This window comes from Mytilus galloprovincialis, chromosome 1 (genome assembly GCF_965363235.1).
Source record: "Mytilus galloprovincialis chromosome 1, xbMytGall1.hap1.1, whole genome shotgun sequence".
NCBI classification, from domain to species: domain Eukaryota; kingdom Metazoa; phylum Mollusca; class Bivalvia; order Mytilida; family Mytilidae; genus Mytilus; species Mytilus galloprovincialis.
The window spans coordinates 27,558,058-27,573,176 of record NC_134838.1 but is presented as its reverse complement, the minus strand read 5'-3'; the positions used below and the strand labels follow the sequence as shown (position 1 = coordinate 27,573,176).

Genomic DNA, 15,119 nt, shown 5'->3' with positions numbered 1-15,119 from the left:
TTTTGTAATAACTATGTACTTTTAAAACTGGATATTCTCACATACTGATCATAATGTTGGACCATTTTGACAGACAGTTTTATTTTGTCATAAATTTGTCTGTGTAATTTTTAAAATCAAATTAGAATATTTATTGACCTTTCATATGTCTTCTTAATTAAATGTCTTTCACGATCCATTACTAGAGCTTCCACGATCGTCTCTCAATACTTGACCGCCGTTAGATATTCTTTCACGATCATTTCTCTCGTTAAACCGAATGACACCCGTGTTGTTATGTCTTTTAAAACATACACAATGTCAATTTTGTACATATTCATTTTTCAACATTCTATAGTGCAGGTAATTGGTATTTATAATGTATTTGTATGATTTTTTTCCAAACATAATAACAAAAGCTTTGTAAATGTACGATATAGGACACGGGTGTATGATGTGTGTAAGTTCCTGCCTTTCTTGTATATACATTTTGTTAAAAAAAACGAATAAATTTGAAAGTCACACCAAAATATGTTGTTTAGTTATTATAATTTTGAGATTATAATGATCCAGCCAGGATCTTATACTTACATAACTCTTTTTGATGTTCCTCGTTTAACTTTGAAAAATATGTAAGAATCTTAAAACAAAAACCTCCAAAGCAATAGTATATATCTATAACACAATCATGTTTAATTCTGTAATCCTGTCATTTTAAATGTCCATGCCCATTGACATGGCATAGTTTTCACAGACATGTATGGTATCTGTATAGTGATTCCTTTCCCACCAATTCCAGCTGTCCATGTTAACGTTTTAGGATATCCCAACATGCTGACAATTGTGTCCTCTGATATTATAGGAGCTCCAAGTTTTAACAAGTTATTGTCTGGCCATTCCAGCAGTATCGCAAAAACGTCAGTTGCTGTTACCGCTTTCTTCATTGTATACCTAGCAAAGTAATATTCAGTATTGTATGCTACTTCAATATATAAGAATAAACAAATCATAAACACGACATTCAAAAAATTGAAGTTGTATTTTTCTCTTAACTGCTACCATCATTGATATCTTTACTAAGGTTGATCAGCATATAACACTGCTAGCAGATTAGATGATTAACTGCAATTAACTATGTACATGAGAGTTCATCTTGATAGATTACGTATTATTTTGGAGGGAATAATATCAAACTGTTAAAGTATTTTACTATGCACAACCTGCAAACTCACATAAAGAGGACTTAAGATGCAATACCAATGTCAATGTGCGAAGCAAATGCTAGGAAAACTAAATTCCAGCTACCATTTACATATCTTAAGTGGTTCCCTTAAAACTGTACTCAACTCAAACTCCGACATGTACGTTCTGCAAACGTGTCATGATCAATAAACCAAGATACAAAGGCGGTGCAAGTCAATCTTTGTTAAAATGACACTGCACACTTAGTATCATTGAATAAGCATCAGTGGGTCATCTTCAATGGTCATGATATTAAAGTTAAACATGTAAACTGTGCAATATATTTGAAACAAATAGATCACGACTCAGAAGTGTAGCCAACTAATATCGAAATCAATGAAATGTGCAAATGCTAATACAGCTTTTTAACAAATACTCATATCTTACCTTTTTTCATTCCAAGTTAATCTGTTTTATTCAGAAACTAATACATTGATGGCAACCACCGGGAAAAGCACGTCTAAGGGCTCGAATTTTTGCCCCCGACTTCGGTATGGAGTAAAACAATCACTTGCTTTAACAACATTATATAACGCTCAACTTAAACACTTCAAAATTACTTTAACCTTTGCTATATATTCATTATCTCTTCATAAACAAATGTTTTGATCAAATAAATCAATTGTACATGGTTAATTGTACTTTAGTAATGAAATTTCACATACCAAACATTTTTAACTACAGTGTCATTCTGATGAACCCATGGTCTGGTTCCATATATTCCATCTCCATTTACACGCAGCCATTGTCCCATCTGTCGAAGTCTTTCTTCATAAATGGGACTTATCGTTCCATATTTGGTTGGACCAACATTCATCAACATATTTCCTCCACAGCTTAATGCAAACATTGGAAACGTTATGTTATGTTACATATATTAATAATCATTTATAATATATCAAATACGTCAGCATTTAGAGCAATTATAAACATTTTAAAACATTCAAACGTCCTTAAAACAAACGATTGATATGGCAATTGAAAATTGGTAACCGTATTATTACAGGAAGATTTACTTTCATTTGAGTATCATACAAAGACAAATGTTCCTACTTTTTTCTTTTGTTTGACATTAGTGCTGTCAGTGTTAGACAGACTGTGTGACTGCAATAAAACCAAGTGCATATATTAGCTTAAATTAATCAAACTTGAAAAGGAAAAAAAAAGGAATAAACATTGTTCCTGGAGCTATTTCCTGAATTTAAAGACTTTTTTGTCACTTCAATGAACAGTTATCAATATCATTGATGTATTGATACAATTTAATCATGCAATTATTCAACTCATTTATTGTATTAATTTTCAAAACTAAACAAGCCTCTTTTTTACTCATTGCAATCATTAATTGTATTAAGGTAACATGTTTACAAACAATATCCATATTATACACTAGGTCGTGCGTTTTCACGATAAACGTAAACACGAGTTTGTTCTTCCTTTAAAATTCGAAAAGACGTGAAAAGGCAGTTTAAATGTACCATATTGTTATTTGTTGGAAGAAAGTCAGACCCTCCAATCACTCCATTTAATAGATATAGGAAACTGTGGTATTAGTGCCAATGAGACAACTCTCCATCCAAATAACAATTAATAAAAGCAAATCATAATAAGTCAAGGTACGGCCTTCAACACGGAGCCTTTGCTTTCACCGAACAGGTACCTATAAAGGCCCCCAAAAGTTTCTTTTGTAAAACCATTCAAACGAGAAAACCAATGGTCTAATCTATATAATAAACATATTTCTGCTGTTTCTGAATTTATTTTACAGATTGTAGTAATAATTAATAGTTTGGTCATTCCATCCATGTACATGACAAGAAGATCATCAAAAATCGTTATGGCAGAACTTTCCTGTACTAAACTGATTATTGAGATGGCTGATTTATCGAAATTCACTGCTTTCGTTGACCAAGCACAGACAATTGTTATTCGGTGTTTGACGGTCATCGTGTTGTAAATTGTTGGCAATTTATGTTATTTGTATGAAGAATTTGTTTTAATTGACATGACAAATAAGCAGCCAAAAACTAATCAAGTTGTTGTTAGTTTACAATAAATACTATGATCCTTCAATTCTTTTAAAAATAATATATTTGCTTAGTTTTATATTCTTTATCATGTTAATCAAATCACGCAAACACATATCCATATAATAAGCATTTAACAATTTATTTTACCCACATCAATTATAGATGTTATCTCATACTTGACACAAATGTAATTTTCATTCATTAGATTAATGATACAAAAACAACATGTGAATTAAATTGTGCTCAGGAAGGTCTAGCATGCGCATGAAACATGCCTATGTTCGAGTTTCCCACAACTCAGTGAAAGTTTGACAACGTTAACAGTTAATGATGTCTTTAATATGGAATCAAAGCTGACAACAATGTGTAGGATCATTTCTTATGACATTGATCAAAAACGTAGTTACCTGACAGTAGAAATCAACTGTGATAACAGATCTTCTATTGTTAGAAAATCTTCAAGCCTAGCATTTACGCGGTATGCCCAGTAACCTCTGTCTATTGTCATGGCGTTCTCCCATTTGTGTTTCTGTAGCTTGCCTTAGCAATTAAATAAACATAACAACATAATAACTTTTGAAATGCATTGATTATTGTTATTCTTATGTTTTCAAAATACGACATCTGACCATGCAATGGTTTTATAGTCATTCAGATCATTAATACCTCACATCATAATAACATCAGCAAACAACATCATAATATATTATTGAAACACGACATTATTACATGTTGTTGACAAATTCAACAATACCTACCGTTATCGTGATAATATTTCCACGTTAAATAATCCAAAGATCTCTAAATGCACTTCCAAAGTTGTTTCAAAGAAACGTACTTTGAATAAATATAAAATTAACATCAGTATTTGTCTTTCTCTAGATTTAGACATTTCAATTTCCACAGGAACATTTTATGCAAAAATAAAAAAATATGTTGCAACAAAAAGACAATTTAAGATGCAAATGTAAGAAGAAACAAACTTAAAAGAAATGGTTAAAGGAAAAGGCATTATTGACAAATCAACATACAAAACTACACACAAAAAATAGTCATTATTCAAGAAAACTTCTGGAGACCGTTTATTGATTAATAAAATGTATCTTTCCGTTTACGTTGAAATTGCTGGTTAATACATTTTCTTCAGTATTTAATACTTGTACACCATATATATTTTGATAATTACACCGGGTATTGCTTATAATAACAAATTGTACATATAGTGCTAAGTGGGGTCTCACTTATCAGTGAATAGAATAATAGTATAATGACAAGAAGACTTATTTAGCGCTAAGAAATCATTAATAATCTTAAATCAACCTACCTATCGTTATCGCAGACTAAACATTATCTCATATAAACAGAATACATGTTCATTTATTGCACGAATTTTTATACGTCACGGTGCGTGACATCACAATAATCATTTTACGGAATCGTTACCCACAATTCAATATTTTCGTTTGTATTTTGTGGGTTACTAGTGTGACCAAACAATGACAACAAAAGGGTATAAGTTATTACAACTGAGATAATATGTGACAGGAAGTGATTTGCAAGTTATAGAAAATTAAGGACACTAAGCAGTTGCTTACGATGCCGCAAAGGAGCGTTTAGAAAGAAATTATAGAGAACAACGAAGACAAATAACATTGTATATCGAAGAACTTGAAAACTTTAAACCTATGAGAGAAGGATTCGCTAAAGACATCGAACATTTTGCAGAATTACTGGATATATCAGTTGAAAGAATCTGGTCAGTCGAGGAATTAAAAAAATATTCTTTGAACAAGAAATTACACCGACAGATGACAGAATCGATGTTGGCGAGTTATCATCGTTGGATATTCGAAAGCCAGTTGACTGTCTACAGGAGTGGGATTTACAGGAGTCAGTGTTTCAAACCATAGCACCATGGATTAAGGGCGAACACTAGTAGCAATTCACAGCGGAACTATAACGGGAATCGTAGGGATAGATTTAGAACATTGTTTTAAAGAATCGCAAAATAAAAACAGGGAATCGACAAAACATTTGTACAAGTGTTGTAACGGTCATCATGGAATCTTCAAGTGCACAGCATACTTTTACATAGGTATACACAATCGTTTAGTGAGCCCAAAGTTCAAGTGAGAACTGAATTGAAAACAAAACAGAACTATGTTACTGAAAAGAAGGAAAAAAACAGCCGCCGCCATGGAGGGGAGAGTAAGGATCGTACAATGATCGGCCGCGAGAAAAATCAAACTTTGTTACGCTTCGAACATTTACCGTTATATTGAAAAATGGAAACCGTACCGTAAACGTTGATGCATTACTTGATGACGCAAGTACGTAAACATATATCAATGCTGATGTTGCCGCCGCACTGGAACTTCAAGGACAAGGTCAGAAAGTGGCAGTTTATGTGTTTAATGAGTTTCGAATGATTGAAACATTCGAAACTATACCAGATGAGGTTAGACATTAAAGTCAACTTGGACAGATAGACGCCTACATAGTCGCATTCACTACTTATCGTGTAACCGGATGTTTACACCCAGTTGACTATGACCATCTTGCAGAGATTAAATTTCCGAATTAAGGACAGAGAACTACCGTTGATATGTGAATCGGGCTATTCTATCATGCCGTACATTTTTCTTCTAGAGATATACGTGGTAAGCCTGGCTAACCAATTGCTAGACTAAATCCGTTAAGTTGGACATGCTCGGAGATCCAAATAGCGTACAGGAGCAGACACTATTTTGCAGGACGCATTTTGGTTGTGGACAGGAGAATCGAAATGATTCTGATTGCATAGTAAGGTAGTTTTGGGAAATTGAAAATGTAAAAACACCAAGAGAAAACGTTTTTCTAAACCGTGATGAGAAAAAGACGTTGTCTAAGGTATAGCAATCTGTGGAATTTAAGGATGGACACTACGAAATTAAAGTACCTTGGAAGGACGACACACCTTTGCTACCGAATAATTACAACATGGCATTAAGTAGATTAGAAAACACCGAAAAAAGCTTAAACAAAGACACGAGTATTACAAAAGTTTATATACAAACAATAGAGGAATATATTGAAAAAAGGATATTTTTAGCTGACTATGCGGTATGGGCTTTAGTTGTTAATGTCTGTGTCATTTTGGTCTTTTGTTAATAGTTGTCTCATTGGCAATCATACCACATCTTCTTTTTTATATAGTTCGCAAAGTGTCGACAAAGGAGGAGACTGTTGTAGGAAAATGGAATTTGTCGCATTTTCTGGTGATTTAACTGCACAAGGAAATTACAAAAAAACGAGGATTGTATTTGATGCGTCTACAAAGTTAAGGGGATTTCGCTAAATGACACTATTCATTAAGGACCAACAGTTAAAAGTTCGATTTATTTGATATACTGTTACGATTCAGAAAGCACCCAGTTGCACTTGTTTATGACAACGCCGAAATGTATATGAGAATTTAAATTGCACCAGGCGACCAACCGTTTCACAGATTTTTATAGCGCGCAATCAAAATTGAACAGGTTATAAAGAAGTAGGAATTCAATAATGTTGTTTTTGGAGTAAATTCGTCTCCATTTAAATCTCAGCTTGTTTCCTGAAAACATGCTGACATGATGGAGGATTCATATGCGCGAGCTGCCGAAACAGTTCTTAATTCTACGTACATGGACGACAGTATGGATAACGAATAACAAGTCGTCGAATTATATTATCAGCTTTAACAGTTATGGGCAAAATCAGGGATGTATGCACGAACATTGCTTCTGAATTCAAAGGCATATTAACTATGTCGAAGAAGAACGGCCGTCACAAGTCGATCTTGATGAGGGATATTTTCCGTCAGTGCAAATTCTAGGAGTAATATGATTGTCAGACAATGACATATTCACGTTTAAAACTAACACACTAGCAGATGATTTCAAATTCACTAAACGAAACATTTTAAGCAAAGGTGGTACGTTATTCGTATAATTGAGATGTATTGCAATGTACACATTAAGAGGAAAACTAATAATACAAGAGAGGTGAACAACAAGACTAGATTTGGACGAACAGTTAGACGAAGTTCTTGTTGAAAATTTAGAGAGTGGTTTCGTTTACTTGTATAAAAAATACCGAGATGTTTGCAGTTAGATGATGCAATCGTCTCCACGAGTCTTCATACATTCAGCGACGCTTCTCGTGAGGCTTATGGTTCATTCATATATGCTAGACACGAGTTAAAGAGTGGAAGTCTATCTACAAGATTAATAGCGGCGAAAATAAAGTTGGTCCGTTAACTTCATTCAGCAATCCACGATCTAATTGATGACCGCAGTTTTTTGGATTAAGACAAGCACTTTCAGTTAAACACGCATTAGAAGTGCCTGGGGATAACATGACATTTTGGTCAGACAGCATGAACGTTTTGTATTAGATTAGAGGCAGGAGTAGAGAGTACAAGCCGTTTGTTGCGGATCAAATCGGAAAAATTCGCACTTCGAACCCGGCAGATTTAGTATATAGAGTAAGGAAAATTAAACAATTACAGTCGGACTTAATTTTGTGGAATGAACCGGAATTTATATAAAAAGAAGAAGCGCAATAGCCATAAACTAGCATTCAGTTAGACAACGTACTTGCTATCGAACTAAAGTTCTAAAAAAACCAATTGAAACATTGACGTACTGTGCGACACTGAAAGTATTCTCAATAGTGATTCAATTTGGCGTTTAGATCCCGCAAGTTAGTCAAGTTTTATAGGACTAGTTTGTGTACAAGCGTATGTTTACAGATTTATTGGCAATAACAGACTTAAGCAAGAACAACGTCACTTAGGAAGTTTATCAACAGTCGAATATACAGATTGCGAACTGAAAATAATAAAAAAAAATGCACAAAGTAGTCATTTTCAGATTTACCGAAAATCCAGCATATTACTAGGATTACAACCACAAATTGGTGAAAATGGAATATTCAAATGTGATGGACGGTTAGAGTACGGTGATTTTCTATCGTTTGATGTTTGGTATCCGATTATATTACCACTCACAAATTGGGTCACATTGCTAATTGTGAAACGCTATCACAAACTAGGACAACATGTTAGTTAGACATATCAAACATTTTCAGCGTTTATCCAGAATAATCGAAGTTTTTCCCGGAAAAGATGTGCATGTTTGAGCTGCGAAAGTTTCACTTGGACAAACTGTAAAAATAAGAACTATAACAAAACTGTGTCCGTTAGACGTCGAAAGCAGTTAATTATTTTGAAATAAATTTAGATTTGAACGAAGATCAGAGACAGTCTTATATAGTTTAATTATTGTTTTGTTTGATTGCCTTAGAGCAATCAAGAGGGAAAGAACGGATTGTTTTGTTTTTATTAGTCTGATTGCTTTTTGGTTATACATTGTCAAAAAGAGTAGAGATCATTTTTCATTAATTACACTTATATTTGTTTGCAAGTTTAATTTCATCGGTAAGTTTTAATATAATTATGCTGAAATAAAGTTGCATTTTCGTCTACTAAGATAGTTAAAGACACTATTTGAAAGAATTTCTTAGATTAGAAAGTCAATTGTTGATCTGAACGGAATTCCTAAATTTAATGACACCTTCAGTGGGTCAGTCTAGTCAATTAGAGTTGAAATAATAGTCGTCTGCAAATGTATCTGTGGCGATTGTTAAAAATACTTTAATCATCTCTAGAAATCAGGTTAAATTAGTGAATGTTCAGACGACAACAGTCCGGCTTTATCGTTCCATAAGTAAACATCGAAAACAATGTTTTGAAATTGTAAAATGAAATGATTGTAATAGTATAACTATTGTATTAAAAAGTAGTTATTAGCAATCATTCGAGTCAATTATGTGTTTTGTATAACATTATAGTTAAACTCCCAAGTCCCAAATCGTCGAACTGTATATGAACGTTTTTTCCGCTGCAAAATTCAAATCGTCTCCGCAACACAATTACTATTTAACATGCCAAACAACAGCAAAAATGGTAAAAATAAAATAAAAATAAACTATATAAAAAATAACAAATTTTACATTGTATATACCTGGATTATATCGATCAATACATGTAAAAAATCCACCGTGTTTACAGGGAATTCCAAATCCCCATCTATCATTGGTAACCACTGTATCTTTCACTGGACTGTAAAGGGACGAAAATGATGAACAAATTGTATAGTGCTACTTAATGTATACAGGTTCAAAGAAACAAAGCACCAACCAATTAACAAGAATGATTGCTCTATTATTAGTGTGGTGTTAAAATTATGAAATATGTAAACTTGAAAAATGAAAACAAAACAACACGTGAATAGTAAATTCATCTGTTTTTTTCTGAAAGGAGTAGGTCCGGTAAGGCCCCTTTTTGGCCCAAAAATTTAACAGTTTTACAAAATTGTTAAAATGTAAACTTTTAGTTATTTATTGGACAGTTGAATGCTTCTGCTACATAAATGTGGGCTGTTTTTGACAATACAATGCACATATATCGGGTTGTAGCACCTTTAAGTCATGCTAAATTACTGAAATCTTCAAAATTCTATCATTTTAGTTAAATTTTAGACGGTTTCCGTGTAAAACGAAAGTGGCCGCATTCGTGTTCATCCTTAATATTGCAATGTAAGTTGTATTTTATGATAATACATAACATATATAAAGGTTGTGGATGAACACGGATGCGGCCACTTTCATTTTTGACAAAAAACAATCTGAAAAGTGACGTTTTTTGGCATATTTGAGAGATTTTACATATTTGAGCTTCAATCGGATCGTTTTTAATGACTTAATCAGTTAAAATCTTTCACATAAACTAATTGAATCAAGTGAAATAGACACTTTAGTGTTTAAAAAGTGGTCATAATCTTTCTTCAGATGAAACTGAAATTTGAGGCCAAAATGAGTCCTTACCGGACCTTCTCCTTTTTTTTCTGATTAAATGTTGGAAAATTAATAATACTTATTCGTAAAGACATACAACTAGCAACAGCCTCAACAAAATATATTTTGCTCTAAAAATTGTTTTCTAAAAATGTTTGATGATTTTATAATATAAATATTCTTTGAGTTGTTTCATTGAAGTTAAAAGTGCATGTCCGTTGATGGATTAAAACTACACAATTTCAATGTCTTCGTTAATGGATCAAATCTAAAATTAGATATTCAAGTTAAAATTGCATAAAACTTAATTTTCCAATTGATCGTATTTGTCTGGTTAACAGTTTTTGACATCTTGATTGGCATAAAACGAACAAAGACAGTCAGCTATCATGCAGTACATTTGTCATAATTAGGAACCATTTAAGCCATAGTTCCACGTAGTAGCATGTTTATGTCATTTAAAATCAATATCAATTTAATAGACAAAAACGACGAGGCGACATTAATGGTTTTTCTTTTTTAAGATGATGGCGATACAATATTTTGTTCTTTTTGTAAAAGGGAAATCAGCAACTGAATCTTGTCTGGTGAGTCATGTAAAAGAAGTAAAGGATATAAGCCGATAACAGTCCATTCTGTGTCATACTAGACAGGATGGACTGTTAGAGGCTTATATCTTACTTAAAAAAATTGTTTCACACGTAGAAAAAGGTATATAAAAACGAAAAAGCAAGCAAAGATTTATTTTCAATAGACAAAAAGAATGTACAGCTGAAGGTAAACAACATGTAACGCTACATGAAAAATAAGACAAAGGATATGCGTATCATGATTCGTGCGTGCGTAAGGACAACTCATAGTTATCCGCTCATATTTTCCGTCTATACCTTTACATGCGTTTTTTGTTTCAAAATGGATAAAGTGATCGAAGTATATTTCTAATGCAAACAACGAAAAGACTGATGCCGGTATTAGTGAGTGTGTTGTTTCAAACTGTATTTAAACCAAATTATGGCAAATGTGTATTCAGAATTTATTCAGATATAGTCGATTTCAGTGTGATTTACAAAGAGAATACAGTTATAGCAGCTAATAATGACAAGTTTTATATATATTATATTTTCAAATGTAGTCCTCTCCTTTTATTTTTTTGTTTCTCCTCGGGTTTGATTTTGTACTAGGTGAATAAGAAACAAAATGGATTGTCGGTTGCTGAACGATCAGGGGCAAATATTTCATGCATGTTCAGGACGAGAAAAAGTTAACAACAAACAGATAAATACTACAGAGAAAAAAAGAATAGCAAATATAGACAGGTTCACGATGACCCATATCAAATGCACCGCAGTTGATTTTATTTGAAATATATAATGAATCTGAACAAATGAAGAGATAAGGTGCAATCAGTTATATATTTTTATGCTTTTCATCGGAATTTTCGAGAGTGTTTATGTTTACCTATAAGGTACCAGCAGAAACCCCCCTTTTTCTGTCTATAAGGTCGTGTCACTCTTTTGTCGTTTATTTGTGCAGTGATGTCCCTTGTGTTTAGTAATATTACCGAAACATAATTTTGTCTCCCGATTTCATTTGAAAAATGACTTCCTTTTTTTATTTTATAAAACAATCAGTACGAACAAAGTCTGAATCGGACACAGGATTGATTTTTTGCATTATATTCATATTTAAGCAAAAATATTAGACTTAAATAAATTGTAAATCATAGCCGACACCTAAATATCATAAAAATTATTGTAGCTCCCTAGTTCATGAAGCAAGTTCTAGATTATCACTTTGTACACGGGATAAGGTTGATCTTATGTATGGTCCTTGATCATCACATGTTAAAAGCACTACGTTATTGTTTTTTATTTTATTTTAATTGTAGTTGAACATGATGTTAGGACGAGTAAGAGCAACACCAGAGGTCTTTTTGATAACCAAAGAAGGACTCGGATAAATATTTTGAAAAAAAAGAAATTCATAAAAGCAACAAAAACAAGACATACAGCGAGCATAATAAACCAATTGAATTAGCGCTTAAAAAAACAACTCAAAAACATGAGAAAAATGAGAAGCATTGGGAGTGTTAAAATCAATTTAAAACTGATGTTATTTCTCAAGTTTTGATGAGTGACAAAATTATTTTATTGGAAGGTGACTATAATAAAATGTTGTTAAGCAAATTGTCATTTGTTATTTGGTTGTAGTTTTGTTACATGATGAAAACAATATGGGGAATTTATAGTATTTATTTCAGTGATTGAACTATCATTTACCTGTAAGAATCAGTTGTGCTACCTTTAGCTGTCCAATATTTTTTAGAAAGATGAGGGCTATTCTTAAACATATTGGACAGTTAAAGGTAACATAATGGTTTTTTACGGGTAAATGAGTCCAATCACTGAAATAAAGAACAGGTAAATCAATAGAATGACGTCACAACAATGTTTTAACTATAAATATTACCTGTTGGTATCTATTATTTTGTAGAAACGACTGCAGGTATTACTGACCTTTCATTATAAAGCCAAGCCAGGAAATTGGTGGAATTCCAGTATGCATCAGTAGCCTCCCAGTCTCCATCTGACCATATAACTTCAGGTTTGTATGTATTCACCAGTTCATATAACTCAGGCATAGTCTTAGTCTGAAAATAGTATATTATTTAGTGAAATCTATCATCAAACTTACAGCAAACAAAAAAATAGCCATACAAATGTCTAGTTTTTTTTTAACCTGAAGTGCATAATGTGATAGGCAATACATTAATTAAAACTTTACTCGGATCCTATCTCCATTATAAACTCAATCAACTAAGATATTAGCAAGAATTCACGTAACTGTTCTCGTATGTTTATATTTTCAATTATCATAAATGCAGTAAGAAGGTTTTTTTCAAACAAATAACTTAATCTTCGATTAGTAGTCTACGTTAAGATCATGAGCACAGAAATTCACACCAAGGTGGTTTTACTTTTTGAAATGCCTGTTTATCTCGTACTATGTTTGACCTTTTAACCTTTTTGTATTTGAGCGTCACTGATGAGTCTTTTTTAGACGTAACACACATCTAGCGAAAATTCACAATTGCATTCCTGGTTTCTACATTTAAGATCGGTTCCCCCTATATGCTTGTCCAATGTCTCTTTTATGTTGAACATTTCTGTTGGAATTTCTTATCATTATTTTAAATCAAAACTGTTGTGTGTACACACAGATATGTTTTGAATAGCAAAAGAAATAAAAAATAATGTGCAGATTGAAATAAAAGTACTCTTTATTACATACAAATTTCTACGATTAGCGTCTCATTAAAATTAGTATACTATTTTTTTATCATGTTTTGGACTTGTTGATAAACCATTTTATTGTTAGCAAAGAATGTAATTCACGTAGACAATGTTTTAAGGTGATGGCAATGCAATATAATTTTATATCCATCATGGTTTACCAAGATCATAAGACAAAATTGTTCCAAGTGTAAATCCACAGTGCATGTTCTTTGTGATAAAACACAGTTTGTAAGAATAGAGGACTGTTTTTAAAATATTGTTCTTTACATTTTATATATTGTGCTTAATGTTTCAGAATATTGTTCCTCACATTTTAATATATTGTGATCAACATTTTGCAATTTATGTTTATAATGATTTTATAGAATAAACTATATAATTTTCTATTATTTCTATATAAATAAAAGAAAAATCATCATTTCAGATATAATGTATAATCCCTGATATTTTGTATAATTATTTTACATAATCTCTGAAAAGTTTAGTGATTATATATAATCTAAAGGAATCTACATAATCACTGATTATCCAAATTCACTGTAACACATACATGCATGCCAAAAATTCGGATACTTTGCTAGTTTGCATAGCAGCTATATTGCTTCATCATGACACCAGCCATTACAATAGGTTTATACATGATCCGTAAGGGGAACCACCTCTGAGGAACCACACATTTCTAGAATTAATTTTGTTTCTTTACTCCATTGTTGGCTTTATATTACTGAAAACACAATTGGTGAAGAAAAGCCCATATAGTGGTGCAATCCTGTCTTGCCAATTCCCGTCTACAGTACCTAATTTTCCATCAATTTCTACTAATTGTTGGCTATTTTCATGAAAAAAATCCCAGTTCCACAATTGTTTTTCATACTTCAAATTAAGATGAAGTGGATCAATCTGAGTAAACTTAACGTAATACAAAACAAAAAACTATGGGTAGGTGTTAATATAAAAAAGTTGTTTAATATTTTGATGCTTTTTCGTGCCAAATTTACTAAGTTATATTATAATGTTTATTACATTCATTATAAGTTTGCACTTGTATCGCATATTTTGGAAATTATTCCAGAACGATATTTCAACGAGACTGACACTTCAGAAAAATACATCCTTAAATTTCAATTTCAGCAAATGTATCATAAGTCATAGGTTATTGGGGACAGGAAAATGTTTTTTTATCCCTCCTTCTTCATTTCCCAAATTCCCAATTTTTGGTTCTCTATCAATTTCGATATGAACATACATTTAGTATGTTATGAACATTTAAGTAAGGTTGTCGTTTGTTTATGTGTTACATATTCGTTTTTCGTTCATTTTTTGTACATAAATATGGCCGCTAGTTTTCTCGTTTGAATTGTTTTACATCTTCATTTCGGGGCCTTTAAAAGCTGAGTATTCGGTATGGGCTTTGCTCGTTGTTGAAGGCCGTTCGGTGACCTATAGTTATTAATTTCTGTGTCATTTTGGTCTCTTGTAAAGAGTTGTCTCAACATGGCAATCATACCACATCTTTTTTTGCTGTTGTAATAAATGAATTTTGTCAAAGATTTAATGACTGGAGAATTTCAGAAAAGGTATCAAAAGTTCACATGAATAATTTTAGCGCTTATCTGTATATTATGAACATTCATTGCTATATACATAAAGTGTATTTACTTTCAATTCTAAATTTACTAATCGATCCATGGTGGTC

The 15,119-nt window shown here is 32.2% G+C and overlaps 1 protein-coding gene across 1 annotated transcript in view; it reads right to left on the bottom strand.

Annotated features, from left to right (window-relative positions):
- Positions 1-454: 454 nt before the first annotated feature.
- LOC143072790 (alpha-L-fucosidase-like) overlaps positions 455-15,119 on the bottom strand; it is a 33,093-nt gene continuing 18,428 nt past the window's right edge. The window contains exons 4-8 of the mRNA XM_076247890.1: positions 12,644-12,777; positions 9,296-9,393; positions 3,659-3,791; positions 1,887-2,057; positions 455-930 (exon numbers count right to left, since the gene is read on the bottom strand). Of these exons, the coding sequence (XP_076104005.1) occupies positions 672-930; positions 1,887-2,057; positions 3,659-3,791; positions 9,296-9,393; positions 12,644-12,777 (795 nt within the window). The 3' untranslated portion in view covers positions 455-671. The remainder of the gene's footprint in view (positions 931-1,886; positions 2,058-3,658; positions 3,792-9,295; positions 9,394-12,643; positions 12,778-15,119) is intronic.